The sequence below is a fragment of the Hyla sarda genome, chromosome 12 (assembly GCF_029499605.1).
Source record: "Hyla sarda isolate aHylSar1 chromosome 12, aHylSar1.hap1, whole genome shotgun sequence".
Classification (NCBI taxonomy): domain Eukaryota; kingdom Metazoa; phylum Chordata; class Amphibia; order Anura; family Hylidae; genus Hyla; species Hyla sarda.
The window spans coordinates 51264057-51282360 of NC_079200.1; the positions used below are offsets into that span (position 1 = coordinate 51264057).

Consider the following 18304-nt stretch of genomic DNA (forward strand, 5'->3'; position numbering starts at 1 on the left):
ACATTTTGGTGGCTTCAGAACCAATTACCAGGTTTCCATAGAGTTATGGTCTCAACATACAATGGTTTCAACATACAATGGTCATCCTGGAACCAATTGAAGGGGTTATCCAGGAAAAAAACTTTTTTTTATATATCAACTGGCTCCAGAAAGTTAAACAGATTTGTAAATTAGGGAAAAAAAAGAAATATCCAGCATCCAGGTGAAATCCAAGGGTGTGCTTTATTCGGAGATTTGCAAATGTCTTCACTTGGTATTTAGATTTGTAAATTACTTCTATTAAAAAATCGTAATCCTTTCAGTACTTATGAGCTTCTGAAGTTAAGGTTGTTCTTTTCTGTCTAAGTGCTCTCTGATGACACGTGTCTCGGGAAATGCCCAGTTTAGAAGAGGTTTGCTATGGGGATTTGCTTCTAAACTGGGCGGGTCCTGAGACAGGTGTCATCAGAGAGCACTTAGACAGAAAAGAACAACCCTAACTTCAGAAGCTCATAAGTACTGAAAGGATTAAGATTTTTTAATAGAAGTAATTTACAAATCTGTTTAACTTTCTGGAGCCAGTTGATATATATAAAAAAAAGTTTATTTCCTGGAATACCCCTTTAATATTGTAACTTGAGGGACCACTGTACATTTTTTCTAAATACTTTCTGCTCCTGTTCCTCTGCAAGATCTCTGCTTGCTGTAGTTCATGTGATGATCCCCCAGGTCTACGCTCATTTCAAGACACAGCTCTAGTGAGACACAAGGAAGTATCCTTCTGAATGACAGCAAGCAGAGTTTTTGAATTTGGAAAGGATTGATACAGGAAGGATATTGGAAAATTGAAAGAATATGGTATACTAGTTATCAAAGACCGTAGGGGTATTGTATATGTATTAAAGGAATAAATTAAATGAATTAGTGTATTACAGATAAATGTATAGATTTATAGATGAAGAATGGAGTAAATAAATACATACACAAGGTTGTGTTTATATAAACCAGTGAGTATGTGCAGAAAAGATTTGGCACTCATTCACAGTAAGCATCAGGCTGTCTTCACACCACGTTTTTCAAATACGGTTACCGTATACGGTTTTCCGCTAAAAAACGTATGGCAAAAACCGTATGCAACCGTATACAACCGTATGACTCCAAATTAAAACGTATACGGTTTTCCCCCGTACGGTTCTATCCGTTTGCATCAGTTTTTGCCAAAGGTTTTGCTATTTTGTTGGAATTCGTTTTCAAGCAATTTAATAAAGTTATTATTGTTCTATTGAAATTCCAATCTGCGCATGTGTCAACTCCAAAAACGGATTAGAAAAACTATGTGCAACCGTATTCTGAAATTCTGTGTACGGTTCTCATAGACAACAATGTTAAAAGAACCAAATACGGTTCGCTTACGGTTTTCCAACCGGAGGCAAAAACGTGGTCGACAGCGTTTTTGCCTACGGTTGAAAAATCGGCAAAACCGTATCCGAGGCAAAACGGATGCAACCGTACACAACATTTAGAATACGGTTTACAATACATTCTCTATGCATACGGTTTTGGATACGGTCGGATACGGTTTTTTATGGAAAACCGTATACGGTTACCGTATTTGAAAAACGTGGTGTGAACCCAGCCTTATAGGGCCTTTCACACCACTATTTGGCTCCACATTGCACAGAGGCGTCAGCATCCTGTCATACCTGTTTACATGTCCATTCGCGGATAAGTCGGCCTCACATTATGGCATATGTCCTGCACGTCCTTAGGCTGCGTTCACATGATCAGGTATTTAATCGCAATTATTGAATACAAAGCAGGAATGGATTGGAAAGAAGAGAAGTCCCAGTCTTTCCCTTATATGCGTCCTCCGTTTATGATCTGTTCCCCGCTTTGTATTCAATAATTGTAATCAAAACCATCAACATGGAAACACACCCTTAGGCCGTGTTCACACTGTATGTTATTTTCTGTGAGCGCAACCTAACACTCTAATAGACCATATTTAAAGGAGGCTTTGTTACACCCCTTTTGCATAATTTCTCAGTATGTTCACATGGGTTAAGGTGTGAGCGGAATGCTCGCTTAAAAAATCCGCTCCAAACCGCAGTTTTTTCTCTTGGAATTCCGCACGGAAATGAAAGAGAATAGGACACACAGTTTATGCGGATTTTCCGCGCGAATTCCTCCCGGAAGCCAAATGTTTACATTCACTTCAATGGGGTTAGGACACGATTTCCGCATGAAGAAAGAACATGTTCATTCTTCATGCGGAATAGGAATTCTGTGACAGACTTCCGCTAGTGGAATTTCCTCAGTGTGAACTGAGGAGAGGAGAGTTAACTACATACTATGGGGTATATGGCGCTGCTGAAAGAATTGGAGAGGAATAAGCGAGTAGAATTACTCATGGAAATTCCTCTCCAATTCCTCAGTGTGAACAGACCCTAATAGCCCTAATTACAGTGACCACAGAGGTTATCACCCAATTTACCCAGACTCCTGAAAAGCTGATATGACTAATTGAGGGATTAACACTTTGCAACAATTTAGGCTAGGGGCTGCACAGCAATTTTGGCTGCAACACGGGTTGCTTGTCCAAAAGTCGCCATGTCGCACTGCTATGTCGTAGCTAAAGACAGTGAAAGTGACTGAGACCTGACAGTCACAAGAGATCTATCTCGGGTGAATTTCCTGCTACTGTTGGGTGACAGTCATGGTCACTTGTGGGTCACAGTGCGTTTGGACATGCGACCACTGTCACAGTCTAAATTGCTGTGTAACCCCTAGCCCAAGTTGTTGCACAGTGCTACATCCCTCAATCCCATATATGCACAACCCTATTTACAGTGTGATCACTGCAGTGCGACCCAAGGATTTTGAGTCATGCTCAATTCTTATGGGAGATATGAGGGTGGCCATATTGGTTGCCAACCAGCTTCCCCAGGAGCTGATGTTCCTTTAAAAAAAAAAAAATAATAATAATGATTTGAAGCGTCTTGTGACCCCAATGTTTTTACAGAGAGTAAAGGTCACTGAGGATCACTGACATCTAGGTTTCCTGTCCGATGACCCAAGTTGTGCATCTTCTTATTCCCTTCCTCTAAATCTCACGAGGGGAAGCTTTGGGGTCACAAGGGCAAATGTTAATGTGACAGTACCAGGCAGCAACATTTAAAGGAAATCTCCACTTCACAAAGTTACTTAGATTTTATGTATGTGTTCAAAATGCTTCCTTTTAATTATCTTCATACCTCCCAACTTTTACTGAGAGCAAAGAGGGACAAGCCACGCCCCTAACCACGCCCTCAGCCACGCCCTAACCATGCCTGCACCTGCTGAATGGGAGTACCTCTTAAAGGAGTAGTGCAGTGAAAAATAACTTATACCATATCCAAAGGATAGGGGATAAGTTATAGATCATGTCGGGTCCGAATGCTGGGACCCCACGTGATCTCCCAAACGGGGCCCTGGCAGTCTTCCGGAAGCAGCTATTTTGACCCCTGCCGGAAGTTGCGACCGGCACCCCCCCCTCCGTGCAAGCGTCGGTGTGCCCCCTTCCATCAGACTGTTGGGGCCCCATTCAGGAGATGGCGGGGGGTCCCAGCACTCGGACCCCCCGCGATCTATAATGTATCCTCTAGGCCCCAAAGATCCATCAGAAGACAACTACATTTGAAGGTGACATTGGAGCCAATATGTTGCCACTAGGGTCTATTTTTTATGGGATGATTCACAAATCCCCTATTAGATTATCCTGTGCATACAAAGATAACAGCAAAGATAACAATACAGTTCAGTCAGTCTGCACATGTTTTGTATAGAACACTGTTCTTGTGCTGGGCCCACAAAACCCCTGCCCGACAATGATACTTAAAGGGGTATTCCTGTCTCCAAACGTTATCCCCTATCCATAGAATAGGGAGTAACAAGTCGATCAGTGGGGGTCTGACCACTGTGAGCTCCATCGGTCAGAAGAATTAAGGATATTTGTGCACCACACATGCACAGCCAGTGCTCCATTTATTCTATAAATGTTTCCATTGCTGTAGAGAATATATTGACAGCTGGCTGTGCAAGCATGGTGGGCTGCATTTATTTGTGGGGCCAGCAAGCACAAGAGTGATTGACAGGGTCAGGAGCAAATGGCTCTTCACCCTTTCAAACCTTCCACCGAGCGCCGCATGGGTAGATGCCTCATTAAGAGGCATCTACAGTTATATGCGGGACATGTGGGTGCTGTTCTGGGATGGCAGGATATCACCACAAAAGCGCGAATGTCCCGCCAGATCCGAGACGGTTGGGAGGTATGTTTACCTTGTCCTGATTTTTAGATACTTGGGGTTTTCTTCTCCAATCCAAAAGAAGGTAGAATTCTACTGCTTTCAGTATGTAATTGATCAGGCAGTCATGTGACTTCACAGCTTTGCCCTATCTGCATAACTGTCATCTCCCACAACGCACTGCTCTCTAGTCATGAGGGACCAGCAGAATTTTGGAACCAGCTTTTTGACTGAACAGAATAACACAACATAAGTATAATAACAATCAGAACAAAATAAGAAAAGCAAGGCATTTACAAAGATATTAAACTGTACAGCGTTATGAAGATGTTGAGTAGAAGTGGACAGAGCAGTGGAGTTCCCCTTTAAACAGGCCCAGGTATCTATAGGACTATGGAATCCCTGGGTTGTAGGTTGGGAACCAGGCTTGCCCGACAGTCTCATCCCTACACTCCAGGATAAGGTGTCCATTGACTTTGATCCCATAATTTGTCGGTCAGACTTCATTAACCCCTTTCACACCTTACTGAGTCCATGATACTACATCTCTTCACTGACAGGGCAGAGTTAGAATCATTTCCCACTGCACTAGACACATTCTCCTGCCATGATTAACTCTTGTATTTCCATTACAGCCGTACAGAACGAACGAGACCGGATAAGTACGCGAAGGTCAAGCTATGAAGATAGCAGCCTACCATCCATTAATGTCTTAATCCAGGCAGAGGTCTTATCACAACAGGTAGGATGCCGAATACTATCATAGTTTGGTCTAGTGTTGATCATTGTGTAGCAAAGTTGAGTTTGTCAAATGCTACAGAGCTGAGATTGGCCATTTTTAGACATACGTAACAATGCTGCATTTTAAGGTCCAAAACAACCATTTGAACCAGATTGCCATAAAGTTTTATAATATGGAGCAGTGTTTCCCAACCAGTATGCCTCTAGCTGTTGTAAAACTACAACTCCCAGCATGCTAGACAACCTTTGGCCTTTGGCTGTCTGGTTATGCTGGGAGTTGTAGTTTTGCAACATCTGGAGGCGCCTGGTTGGCAAACACTGCTTTTTATTATAAAACTCTCTCGCAATCTGGGTCATACAGTTGTTCTGGACCTTGAAATGCAACATTAATATTAAACTCAACTATTTGTGTATATGCAATTTAAAGGTAACTATATAAGAACTACATTACCAGATACACCCTGTAGACAAAAAATGGTCTCGGTCTCTCTCTGTTATCAGCTCTCTAGCTGTTTTAAAAGTACATTTCCCACCATGCCATGTTAGGGCAACAAAGGAGAAGTAGTGTTGCAACAACTCAAGAAAACCATGCATTACAAGGAAAGCCCATTGATTTAATTAGAAATAAACTTTATGTAATTATAAGACACTTTGCTATTTATTTGCTGTTAAAATTCTCAACCTTTATGTGTTTTTAATGGGATTGAAAAAATCGGCCACTAGGTGTCTCTGTTCTATTCCCTGCCGTAAGTCAAACAGTTAGATTGGTCTCCTTCCGGCCTGGCAGGAGACCAAAATCAGGAAGTGCATGCGGGGCATGGGGAGGCACAGCTCTCGCAGGCTTCAGTGATGTCACTGCTGGGGAACGCCCACTTTCTCCTGTTGGGAGCTCACACATTAAACTCAACTATGTGTGTATATTCAATTTAAAGGTAGTATAACTATATAGGAACTACATTACCAGATACACCCTGTAGACAAAAATGGTCTCCCTCTCTCTATGTTATCAGCACTCTAGCTGTTTTAAAAGTACAATTCCCATCATGCCATGTTAGGGCAACAAAGGAGTAGTAGTGTTGCAACAGCTCAAGAAAACCATGCATTAAAGGAGTAGTCCAGTGGTGAACAACTTATCCCCTATCCTAAGGATAGGGGATAAGTTGCAGATCGCGGGGGGTCCGACCGCTGGGGCCCCCCGCGATCTCCTGTACGGGGCCTCTACAGCCCGCGGGAAGGGGGCGTGTCAACCTCCGCACGAAGCGGCGGTCGACACGCCCCCTCAATACAACTCTACGGCAGAGACAGAGCGCTGCCTTCGGCAATCTCCGGCTCTGCCATAGTGATGTATTGAGGGGGCGTGTCGGCCGCTATCTGGCCGGGAGGGCCTGGCCCCCATACAGAGAGATCACAGGGGGCCCCAGCGGTCGGACCCCCGGCGATCTCAAACGTATCCCCTATCCTTACCCCTATTCACCACTGGACTACCCCTTTAAAGCCCATTGATTTAATTAGAAATATGTAATGCTTGATTTATCCTGAGGGGGAGCTGTAGGGAAACAGAACACTTGCTTCCTGGTTCTCAAGCAGATCATCAGATTTCTGGGGATCACAGCAGCAGTATAACCTAGCACCCTATAACAAGAAGGGGGCTAGAGATCTGTAATGGCTAGCAATGAAGTAGCCATCTAAAAGTCATTATTATGACCCACACTATAGAGACGATTTTCTTTCTATATAGAGGTAATGTCCCCATTTGAGATAAGTAAATGAGTGACCGGGCCGCCGCTGGATCAGACCTCATTTTGCAGGTCATGGCTTATAGATTAGTAATCTGTGTTTTTCCAGGCTGTTTGTTTAAGTCTGTGTCACTGAGCGCACTGATTGATCAGCACAAACTAGTGAGAATGGAGCTAATGGGAGCGTCTATAGGCACAATGACACATTTTACAATTAGACATTTTATCTTATCCCCAAAAAACATGACAAGTGGAAAGTTGAAAATTTCACTGGTTAATGGTGGAAATAGTCATCATCATCACCATTCTTTAATATCAATAGAGAAAGAGAGATAAGATAGCTAGAAAACAATAGCCAGTACAATAAGACACATAGGGGGAGATTTATCAAAACTTGTCCAGAGGAAAAGTTGCTGAGTTGCCCATAGCAACCAATCAGATCGCTTCTTTCATTTTTCACAGGCCTTTTCAAAAATGAAAGAAGCGATCTGATTGGTTGCTATGGGCAACTCAGCAACTTTTCCTCTGGACAAGTTTTGATCAATCTTCCCCATAGTGACTATCCTTTCTCTTACAGATAACATCATCGGTCTCCATGTTAAATACAGACATTAGAGGCAAGAAGATTGCCAGTATTACGGACGTCTGTGATTCCATGAAACAACAGCTCTTGGTCCTTGTGGAATGGGCCAAATACATCCCAGCATTCTGTGAGCTTCCCCTAGATGATCAGGTGGGTTCACATAGTAACATGGGTGTATTTACCAGTGTAGCAGATATAGCACCTGCTATGGGCAATGGAACATTTAAAGAATGCCTGTCAACAAACTAAACTTTTAATATATTGTTCCTTATGTAATTATAAGACACTTTGCTATTTACTTGCTGTTAAAATTCTCAACCATTATGTGTATTTAATGGGATTGAAAAAAACGGCCACTAGATGTCTCTGTTCTGTTCCCTGCCATAAGTCAAACAGTTAGTTTGGTCTCCTCCCGGCCTGGCAGGAGACCAAAATCAAGAAGTGCGTGCGGGGTGTGGCGAGGCACAGCTCTCGCAGGCTTCAGTGATGTCACTGCTGGGGAACGCCCACTTTCTCCTGCCGGGAGCTCACACAATGTGAGCATGGGGAAAGGTATGATACAGAGCTTTTTATGGTCTATTCATACGTACAGTATCCTGCGCAGATTTGATAGCTGAAGAATGGCAGAACACAGCTTCAAATCCTGCGCATCAAATCTGCACAGGATACTGTATGTGTGAATAAACCCTTAAAGTACGGAAAAATGTTTTAAGAGCAGGAGGGGTGTTAGGAGTAGTTAGGGATTATAATCTGTGTTAGTTCAGAAAATATGGTTCGATGAAAGGTACTCTTTAATGTATTGTTTACTGTCACACCACTGTGTACATTCCTAGTCATTATTCCTTTACTGAGCATCCCTGTGCACATTATTTATGTACTGTGACATAACTGCGTACATTATCCCTGTACTGTAACATTACTATATGCATTATTCCACTATTGTGATGTCACACTGTGAATTATTCTTCTACTGAGCATCTCTGTGTACATTATCTCTGTAATGTGACATCACAGTGTGTATTATCCCTGTACTGTGCAGGGCCGTTTGAAGCAAGCTGCCGAATCGGGATAGGGGCAAGAGAACGGCAAGCACCAGCTCTGCTCGGGGCCCCAAGCAATTGCTTGGTTTGCCTGTCCTGTAGTGACGGGCCTGGTACTGTGACATCACTTTGTACTTTATCTCTGTACAGTGACATCACAGTGTGTATTATCTCTGTACTGTGACATCACAGTGTACATTATCCCTGTACTGTGACGGAGAATAATTCCGCTACTGAGACATCACACTGTGAGATCGCTGTTCACATTACCCCTGCACTGTGATGTCACTATGTATATTATCCCTGTACTGTGACATCACAATGAGAATTATTCCACTATGCAGACATCACACTGTGAGATCGCTGTTCACATTACCCCTGCACTGTGATGTCACTATGTACGGTATATTATCCCTGTGCTGTGACATCTCTTCCTGAATTAACCCTGTGCTCTAACCAGACTGTTTGTACTATTGTGACATTATTGTGTACTTTATTGCTGGATTGTGACATCACCCTGTTCATTAGAGAAACCAAATTTCGCATGAGTTCTTCTTGTTCTGAAATTGCTTCTCGGGAGATAGAGTGGGACCCCGTTCCAAGGTTTACTTTGGGGCCCATGGTTATGTCCCTGCTAAATAACTAGCCAAACATTGATTTCTGGCTGTTGGCACCAGGAGAATTCAATGTAACAGGGAGTCTTGGATTGCCAGTGGTGTAATGTACTGGTATTAGATGTCTTGGCTACCCTCTATGTTTATGCGTCTTCAAGATGAGTTCCTGTTTGCTGGTGGGTCTTGCCAATGGTATTGATGCTACCAACCTCTCATTCAATACTCGGTTCAAATTTCTCATACATTTTCTTTTAAGATTTGAGATTTTTTAAATTTGAAACATAATTTTACTCGCTGGTGACTCTGTGCCCTTATGGCTGGCATTAGAACTTCAAAGGAACTTTCTCACCAGAAAATCCTTCATGTATATGTAATGGCCCTTAGGAGATTCCCACTATGGGGCTGACACCAGTTATCCAGGCCCATCTTTCACAGGGCCCATCCACCACTTCACCCATCCAGTCATTAACCTCGGGAACCTTTGATGTTTATTCTGGAGACAGTAACAATGGTTAACGGAGTGAGAGATCCGGCTCATCCTATTCATTTTTTAACTTCTCCTGTTGATGGCCAAGCTTTATTAAATTCTGGTTAAGGAACAACTAAATCTCAAGAGGGAAAAAGATAGTACGTCACTCCCCTAGGTGACCTAGATGTTGGTGCCCTTGAAGAACAATTGGAATTATATAATAGAAAGAACTCTACCAATAAGGCACAAATCATTTTGTAAAATTTTACTTTTGCTAGATGTTTCTTAAAAATATACAAAAACACTGACAAGTGATACAAAATATAATTACAATGTATACAATTATACAGAAAAAGGCCTCAGCGTGTAAAAACAAGGCAATTCAGCGCCTAATAGACGTCATGTAGTGATGCCAACAAGGTGACAGGGAGGGGACAAGGATACAGGTGAATAACCTGACCAATATATTACCCTACCTATTCTAACCCTTATCCTCACTAACCATAAGTGTGGATAGGGGAAAGGATATATAGAGGTACCACAATATTAATTCAGTTAGTTAGATAGTGGTAACCATATGTACGTAGATCTCATACTCCATAATCCTACACGTTTCTCCCATATGTTTAGGATGGGTTCATCAGGGGTGGAGGAGAAATTGACACATATCACAGATAATAAAATAGAACACTGTCAGTCAGAGTCAGGTGAAGTAAGATTAGAACATCTGACTGCACCTGACTGACTGACTGACAGTGTTTTATATCGCATCTGATTGTATGCCTTGAATCTCTAGTATTTGTTGTATTTGCCTCAAGCATCTATAATTTTCCTGTATTTTATTATCTGTGATATGTGTCAATTTTTCCTCCACCCCTGATGAACCCATCTTAAACATATGAGAGAAACGTGTAGGATTATGGAGTATGAGATCTATGTACATATGGTTACCACTATCTTATTGAATTAATATTGTGGTACCTCTATATATCCTTCCCTCTATCCACACTTATGGTTAGTGAGGGTAAGGGTTAGAATAGGTAGGATAATATATTGGTCAGGTTGTCCCTCCCCATCACCTTTATTGTTGGCATCACTACATGACATCTATTAGGCGCTGTATTGCCTTGTTTTTACATGCTGAGGCCTTTTTTCTGTGTAATTGTATATATAGTAACTATATTTTGTATCACTTGTCGGTGTTTTCGTATATTTTTAAGAAGCCTCTAGTAAAAGTTATATTTTACTAAATTATTTGCACCTTATTGCTAGTGTCCTTTCTATTGAATAAGGAACAACTAGCAGTGGGTAAGGACTTGGGCAAAACTGGCTAATGCTACCACTTAATGTGGATTGCTGGGATCACTTAGAACACATGTTGAGTCCCCTTACCAATCCAACAATATGGTGCCAGATTACAGAGACAATTTACTATGTGTTCGAGTCAACTCACTTGACTCAACATGATCCATGTCCTTTACATTAGTCAGTCTGAAAATGTTTTTTTTTACATTCTAACTTTTTAATTCTAGGTGGCGCTGTTACGTGCACATGCAGGCGAGCACTTACTTCTCGGAGCTGCAAAGAGGTCAATGATTTACAAGGATATTTTACTTCTAGGTGGGTAACACAGTGGATAGATACATATAGCTATATTTAAAAAGAGAAGACTGTTCCATGCTGACATCTTCTGCTATGTTCTAATGCCAGCAGATAAAGGAGTGACACATTTACTGACTATTGTAAAAAAAATAAAAATTATAATAATTTTGTAGCCCCCAAACCCACCAACTACCCCCAGTCTTCTCAGTGATTTACAATTTAATGTAACATGATGCTGCCTAGTGTTATGTACCTGTACAATCCCCCTTACACAGAATTACCTGGCCACTTTGGTCTCCAAGTTACTGTTTGTGACAAATACTAAGCTCCTGACATCACATTTATGGCATGTAGTTAAGATAGCAAACGCTGCAACACCCCCAGATAATACGTGATATCATTATGTGTTAAACATTAGTGACCCTGCACTGATAAGCAGCCCACTCACCATAGAAAAGGACAGACTCATCAAGAAGTCTACCTAAGGCCAGGAAAACAAGGGCCTGGGATTACCGACATTGGATGAAGGAAAAACATTCATTCCATTTACAGCCATCGTAATGGTTAGAAGAAAGCTAGGTGATGGGAACTAAGTTACTAAAATAGTATTAAAAATATTAATTCTTCCATTTATAACAGTTTCCCTTTAAAATCTAAATAACTTTAAGTCTTTATATTGTCTTCTGTCAAGTTTTTAACTTTTTTTTATTTTTTAAATCAGCAGGCGCTAGAAAGTTAAACAGATTTGTAATTTACTTGTAATTAAAAATCTTAACCCCTTAAGGACTGCACTTTGGGTTTTTCCTCCTTACCTTTTAAAAATCATAACCCTTTCAATTTTCCACCTAAAAATCCATATTATGGCTTATTTTTTGCGTCGCCAATTCTACTTTGCAGTGACATCAGTCATTTTACCCAAAAATGCACAGCGCAACAGAAAAAAAAAATCATTGTGCGACAAAATCGAAGAAAAAACGCCATTTTGTAACTTTTGGGGGCTTCCGTTTCTACGCAGTGCATATTTTGGTAAAAATTACACCTTATTATTCTGTAGGTCCATACAGTTAAAATGATACCCTACTTATATAGGTTGGATATTGTCTTACTTCTGGAAAAAATCATAACTACATGCAGGAAAATGTATACGTTTAAAAATGGCATCTTCTGACCCCTATAACTTTTTTATTTTTTCACGTACAGGGCGGTATGAGGACTCATTTTTTGCGCCGTGATCTGAAGTTTTTATCGGTATGATTTTTGTTTTGATCAGACTTTTTGATCACTTTTTATTCATTTTTTAATGGTATAAAAAGTGACCAAAAATGCGCTTTTTTTGACTTTGGAATTTTTTGGCGCGTACGCCATTGACCGTGCGGTTTAATTAACGATACATTTTTATAGTTCTGACATTTACGCACGCGGCGATACCACATATGTTTATTTTTATTTTTTTTTACACTGTTTTATTTTTTTTATGGGAAAAGGGGGGTGATTCAAACTTTTATTAGGGAAGGGGTTAAATGACCTTTATTAACACTTTTTTTTACTTTTTTTTTGCAGTGTTATAGGTCCCATAGGGACCTATAACACTGCACACACTGACCTTTTACACAGATCACAGGCGTGTATTAACACGTCTGTGATTAGTGATATCGGCGCTTGACTGCTCCTGCCTGGATCTCAGGCACGGAGCAGTCATTCGCCGATCAGACACCGAGGAGGCAGGTAAGGGCCCTCCCGGTGTCCTGCAAGCTGTTCGGGACGCCGCGATTTCACCGCGGCGGTCCCGAACAGCCTGACTGATCAGCCGGGTCACTTTCACTTTAGAAGCGGCGGTCAGCTTTGACCGCCGCTTCTAAAGGGTTAATACCGCACATCGCCGCGATCGGCGATGTGTGGTATTAGCCGCGGGTCCCGGCCGTTGATGAGCGCCGGGACCGACGCGATATGATGCGGGATCGCGGCGCGATCCCGCTTCATATCGGGGGAGCCGGCGCAGGACGTAAATATACGTCCTGCATCGTTAAGGGGTTAATTCTTCCAGTACTTATCAGCTGCTGTATGCTCCAGAGAAGTTGTGTAGCTCTTTCCAGTCTGACCACATTGCTCTCTGCTGACACCTCTGTCTGTGTCAGGAGCTGTGTAGAGCAGAAGTGGTTTGCTAAGGGGATTTGCTCCTACTCTGGACAGTTCCTGATATGAACAGAGGTGCCAGCAGAGAGCACTGTGGTCAGACTGGAAAGAATTACATAACTTCCTGATAAGCTGATAAGTACTGTAAGGAGTAAGACTGTTAAATAGAATTGATTTACAAATCTGTATAACTTTCCGGCACCAGCTGATTTGAAAAAATTTGTTTTCCACCAGAGTACCCCTTTAAGACATCTAGTTGCTTTGTTTCCATGAAAGTATGTGCAATAACTACTGTTTTAGGGGTTATCACTCAGCTTTTCTAGACTCCTGAATGGCAGACATGTCTAATTGTAATCTTGAAAAGGTGGAGAACAAGCATAAACATGCATGAAATGCAAAGACATGCTGAGCCTTTCAGAACCAAAGATGCCCTTTGTATCTCTCCTGGGTTCCTGAATATCTTCTTAGGCCATATTCACATGTAGGATTGTCCGTGGACAAATTCCACCACAGAATGCTGCAAGATTCAAACCGCAATCAAAATTTAAACCCATTATCTTCAATGGGGATTCCGCTTTCCCATTCACACAGCGGATTTTCCGCATTCCGCAAAATTCTAAGACGTCTTAAAATTTTATGGAATTCTGTTCAGAGCCCCATTAAAGTTAATTCAAACTGAATCTGTGTTTAAAAAGCACAGAAATTTGATGGAATTCTGCACAAATTCCCCAAAACTGTGAATAATCTGCAGTCTGTTTATCTGAGCGGAATATGAACAGAATAGCAGAAATTCTGCCTTGTGGACATAGCCTTATAGATCCAGGAAAGCAGCGTGTAGAACTTTCCCATACCTGCAGTTGACCTCCCCTATTACCCAACACACAACCAGGTTTACTCTATGAATTCTTGGGCTAGGTTCACACTATAGATTTCTGACCAGAATTCCTCTTAGGAATTTTGGTTAAAAAAAATATTGTGCAGCAGAATCCCATTGCTGGCTATGGAATTGCGCGGCATAGTGCACACTTCAGAATTCCGCCTCCAAGAGAATGAATGAAATCCACTCCGTAGACATTTTCGTCTATGGGTACAGCAATGGGACGGCAAAGTCTGCACTGGCCGCTCTCGGAAGCTCCGGAAATTTTCTGTGTGTGAACCTAGCCTTATAGTTCCAGGTGAGCAGCCACAAGGTGAGCAGCACTTTACATTGCTGATAACATAATCATTTCATCACAGGTAATGACCGCGTGGTACCAAGAAACTGCTCAGAACTTGAAGTGGGTCGAGTGGCTGTCAGAATCCTTGATGAGTTAGTCCTTCCATTCCAGGACCTCCAGATCGACGATAATGAATACGCCTGCCTTAAAGCGATCATATTTTTTGATCCTGGTAAGAACAAGCCTTGCGTCATGAGTTTGCAAAATCAAAAACATAGGTCAATTTATCATTTTAGAGCTGATTAACCCCATTGTCCACAAGTTTATTTGAAAAAATTCCCATAAATCTCATACAATAATGTGTCTTTTCTTCCTTTTCAGATGCCAAAGGATTAAGTGACCCCACAAAAATAAAGAGGATGAGGTACCAGGTCCAAGTGAGCCTGGAAGACTACATCAATGATCGGCAGTACGACTCTCGGGGAAGGTTTGGGGAGCTGCTCCTCTTGTTGCCCACTCTACAGAGCATTACATGGCAGATGATTGAGCAGATCCAGTTTGTCAAGCTCTTTGGAATGGCCAAGATTGATAACTTACTTCAAGAAATGTTATTAGGAGGTCAGTTTCCGTAAAAGCCAATACTAGAAAAAGCTTTTTAACAACTGATGGGTAAACAATGGTTTGGCTGAGCACCCCAGACTCTCCATTATCAGAGGTGCTGCCTCCTTGGTGCCAGTTATAAACCACCATGTCCCAATCCATTGATAGCTGATATGTCAATGATTTGGTTACCAGTCATAATTGGTGCCAAACTGTCATCTGGTGCCACTTATCACCCACAATAAAAGATTGGAAAGGCTTAAAGGGGTACTCCACTGCTAGACATGTTATCCCCTATCCAAATGATAGGCCGCTGAGGACCCGTGCGATCTCTGCCGCGGCACCCCAGTCATCCGGTGCGCGAAGTGAACTTCGCTCTGTGCCTGATGACTGGCGAACACAGCCATCACGCCCCCTCCCATAGATATAAATAGAGGGGGCGTGGCGTGACATCATGATCATGGAAGCTCTAGACTTCCATGACCGTAACGTGTGTACAGGACCAACTTTGTGTATTAATAAGCACATTTGCCATTCAGGAGTCTACAACTGCGTGAGAACTATAACGGCGGCCATATTGTTTGGACCCAGCCATGGCTGATGGGGTGCTTGAGCAAGAGTGGGCTTCTTGTCTGCCCCACTCTTGGTTTATCAATATATATCTTGTTTACCAAGATTCCTGTGGCCCTTACCTGAAGTCTGCTGGGCCCTGTACCCAGATTATATATTTAGCGACCATTTTGGACTGTGTCTCCCTGTACTATATCACAGGAACATGTGATAATGGAAGCTAGAAGGCAAGTCACATGACAAACTTATTTTATGTTTTGTGTATACAACAGGTTCAGCAAATGAAGCCCCCCACTCCCATCACTCGCTTCACCCCCATCTTGTTCAGGAGCATCTAGCAACGAATGTGATAGTGGCCAACAACGCTGTACCTACCCATCTCCACAATGGACAGATGTGTGAGTATACCAAAGTCAATCTTCTATACTACTCTTCTCCATTCTGTTGCAGGCTATCAGGGCATGCTGGGAGTTGTAGTTTTGCAACAGCTGGAGGGCCACTGGTTGAAGACCATCACCGCTAATACTCTCATATTTTATCTATTGTAGCCACTTTGATTGATATTATAATTTTTCTTTTCCAGCCACCCCAGAGACCCCCCAGCCATCCCCCCCAGCAGGCTCAGGGCCCGAGCAGTATAAAATCGTCCATGGAGCCATCACTTCTGTATCCAAACAGCTGACTTCCATTCCACAACCCACCATCACCAAACAGGAAGCCATGTAACTTCCCACACATCATAGGATCGGGGAAAAAACTAAAAATTATGGACTTATAGGCTGGAAGCTAAAAAGACTGACCTGTTCACTGCCTGCAGAGACTAGAGACCAGGCCATCATGGCTGCCACATGGCTCCTTCTGTCTGCCTTAAGAAAGTGATATTTTTGTATAGTTTCACTTTTTTGGATTTTTTTTCTTTTTCTACATTAGCTTCTGCAAACTTTTATATATGGACATAGTGAATTTTATAGATGCAGTATATTCTATTTCCCCTGTGTACAAAGTGATTTTTGCCTATAAGATGGATGTGTTGCTTATATATTGCTTATAAATATTGGAGGCGGCCATTTTGAGGTTAGGCCTTGCTGTGTCTGCGAGGCACCAAGTTTCTTCCTGACCACCTACATTCACATTGATGTTGGATTGAGCTGTGATTTGCTATTTTAGATACCTTTGTACTTTACATCCACCAATGAACTAAAAATTAAAGATGGTTCAGGATTAGAAAAAATTGGTCTGCTGATTTTTCAGAAACGGCCCCATTCTTGTCCATGGGTTGTGCTTGGTATTGCAGTTTAGCTACATTCATGTGAATGAGGACAAACTGCAGTACCAGACAAAACCTATGGATAAGAGTGGCGCTGTTTCTGAGCAACCAAAAATACAGAGCTAGTCCTGGTAAAACCATTCAAAGGAGAGAATTATACATTTTATGGGTGGATTATAATTGAATGAATAGGGTTAATCAGATATCTGATGCTCCCTGTTCTCTATTTGCTTTTATGTATTTGTTGGTGGCAAATTATATATTAGCCAAAACAGTTATTTATGCCTTATACTGTGAAACCGTCTTCCCAAATTAACCTATGTATAAAAATACATTTTTTTACATGTTGTTTGAGTAGTGTAGTACTTGTTTTCAACCTACAGGTGGAGAAGTCTTCGCACTGACCAAAATTCTCTCTTTAGCACCACCACAGGCTGTTTGGAGTACTACAATTTAGAATAGTTTGTGGATTTACAATGGCTTCTCGATTAACATGTTTAGTTGAATAGTTTAAACTTTAGTCATATGTGTCAGAAAACCATAGTTTATATTATATAACAATTTCACTGCCAAGAAATATAGATATACAATGTTGTGTTTGCAGTCATTTCTACATATACCAAACTGATAATACTAAGGCCGGGCATCTGGCTGAGCATGGTGGGATAAGATGTTCAGAGCTTTGTGAGGTACCCCGTAAGATACCACTGCCCACGTCTTGCTATTTTGTACTACCCTCCCGCGTGTAGATATGTGATACTCTCAGTAATTTATTTTCCCCAATGAATGCACTGTGTAAATTATTTGTGTACATTTGACTGATTCCTGGAAATTTGTATTCATGAATTATAATGGGTTAATAGGAACAGGGCATCATCCAGCCTTTTCTATCTCACCCATCCATTTTGTTCTGTTAGAGGTTTGTATATTTTGTGTGCTCTGTAATTCTTTAGGAAAAGAATTCTCTTTTTCTGCTCATAGGATGTTGTAAACGAATAAATACGGTAACATGTTTTGTATAGGATTTGTCTGTGATTTATTTTAAATTGACCAATTTTGTGGGATTATTAGAAGCAGTCATACTTATCATCTGTTGTGCAGATCTGTAATAAAAAGCTGTGGGTCCATGCAGTGACTGTCGCCACGCCCCCTCCCATAGACTTGCATTGAGGGGTGGGCCGTGACATCATGAGGGGGCGGGGCCTTGAAGACAGAATACTCCGGCCTCTGTATCACCCTTCGTCAGGCACGGAGCAAAGTTTGCTCTCTGCAGCAGATGACACAGGGTTCTGCAGGAGAGATCGCGGGGGTTTGCTGCAGCGGGACCCCCGCAATCAGACATCTTATCCCCTATCCCTTGGATAGGGGATAAGATGTCTAGGGGTGGAGTACCCCTTTAAGTAATAAATTAAAAGCACTTTTTCTGTGCTCTAAGTATTCATGCGGAATTCATGCATTCATTTGTAAATTCCGCGTGAACTCCACAGAAATTCCGCATAAATGGAGAAAGAAGCGGAATTCCGTCTAAAT

General features: G+C 41.8%; 1 protein-coding gene across 2 annotated transcripts in view; it reads left to right on the forward strand.

The window, feature by feature from the left end:
• The window catches only part of HNF4A (hepatocyte nuclear factor 4 alpha), a 157454-nt gene extending 139663 nt beyond the window's left edge, over positions 1-17791 (forward strand). For both annotated transcript variants that reach the window (XM_056547917.1, XM_056547916.1), the window contains exons 4-10: positions 4898-5004; positions 7317-7472; positions 10978-11065; positions 14417-14569; positions 14719-14955; positions 15780-15905; positions 16091-17791. In XM_056547917.1, the coding sequence (XP_056403892.1) occupies positions 4898-5004; positions 7317-7472; positions 10978-11065; positions 14417-14569; positions 14719-14955; positions 15780-15905; positions 16091-16233 (1010 nt within the window). In that variant the 3' untranslated portion in view covers positions 16234-17791. The remainder of the gene's footprint in view (positions 1-4897; positions 5005-7316; positions 7473-10977; positions 11066-14416; positions 14570-14718; positions 14956-15779; positions 15906-16090) is intronic.
• The last annotated feature ends 513 nt before the right edge of the window (positions 17792-18304 follow it).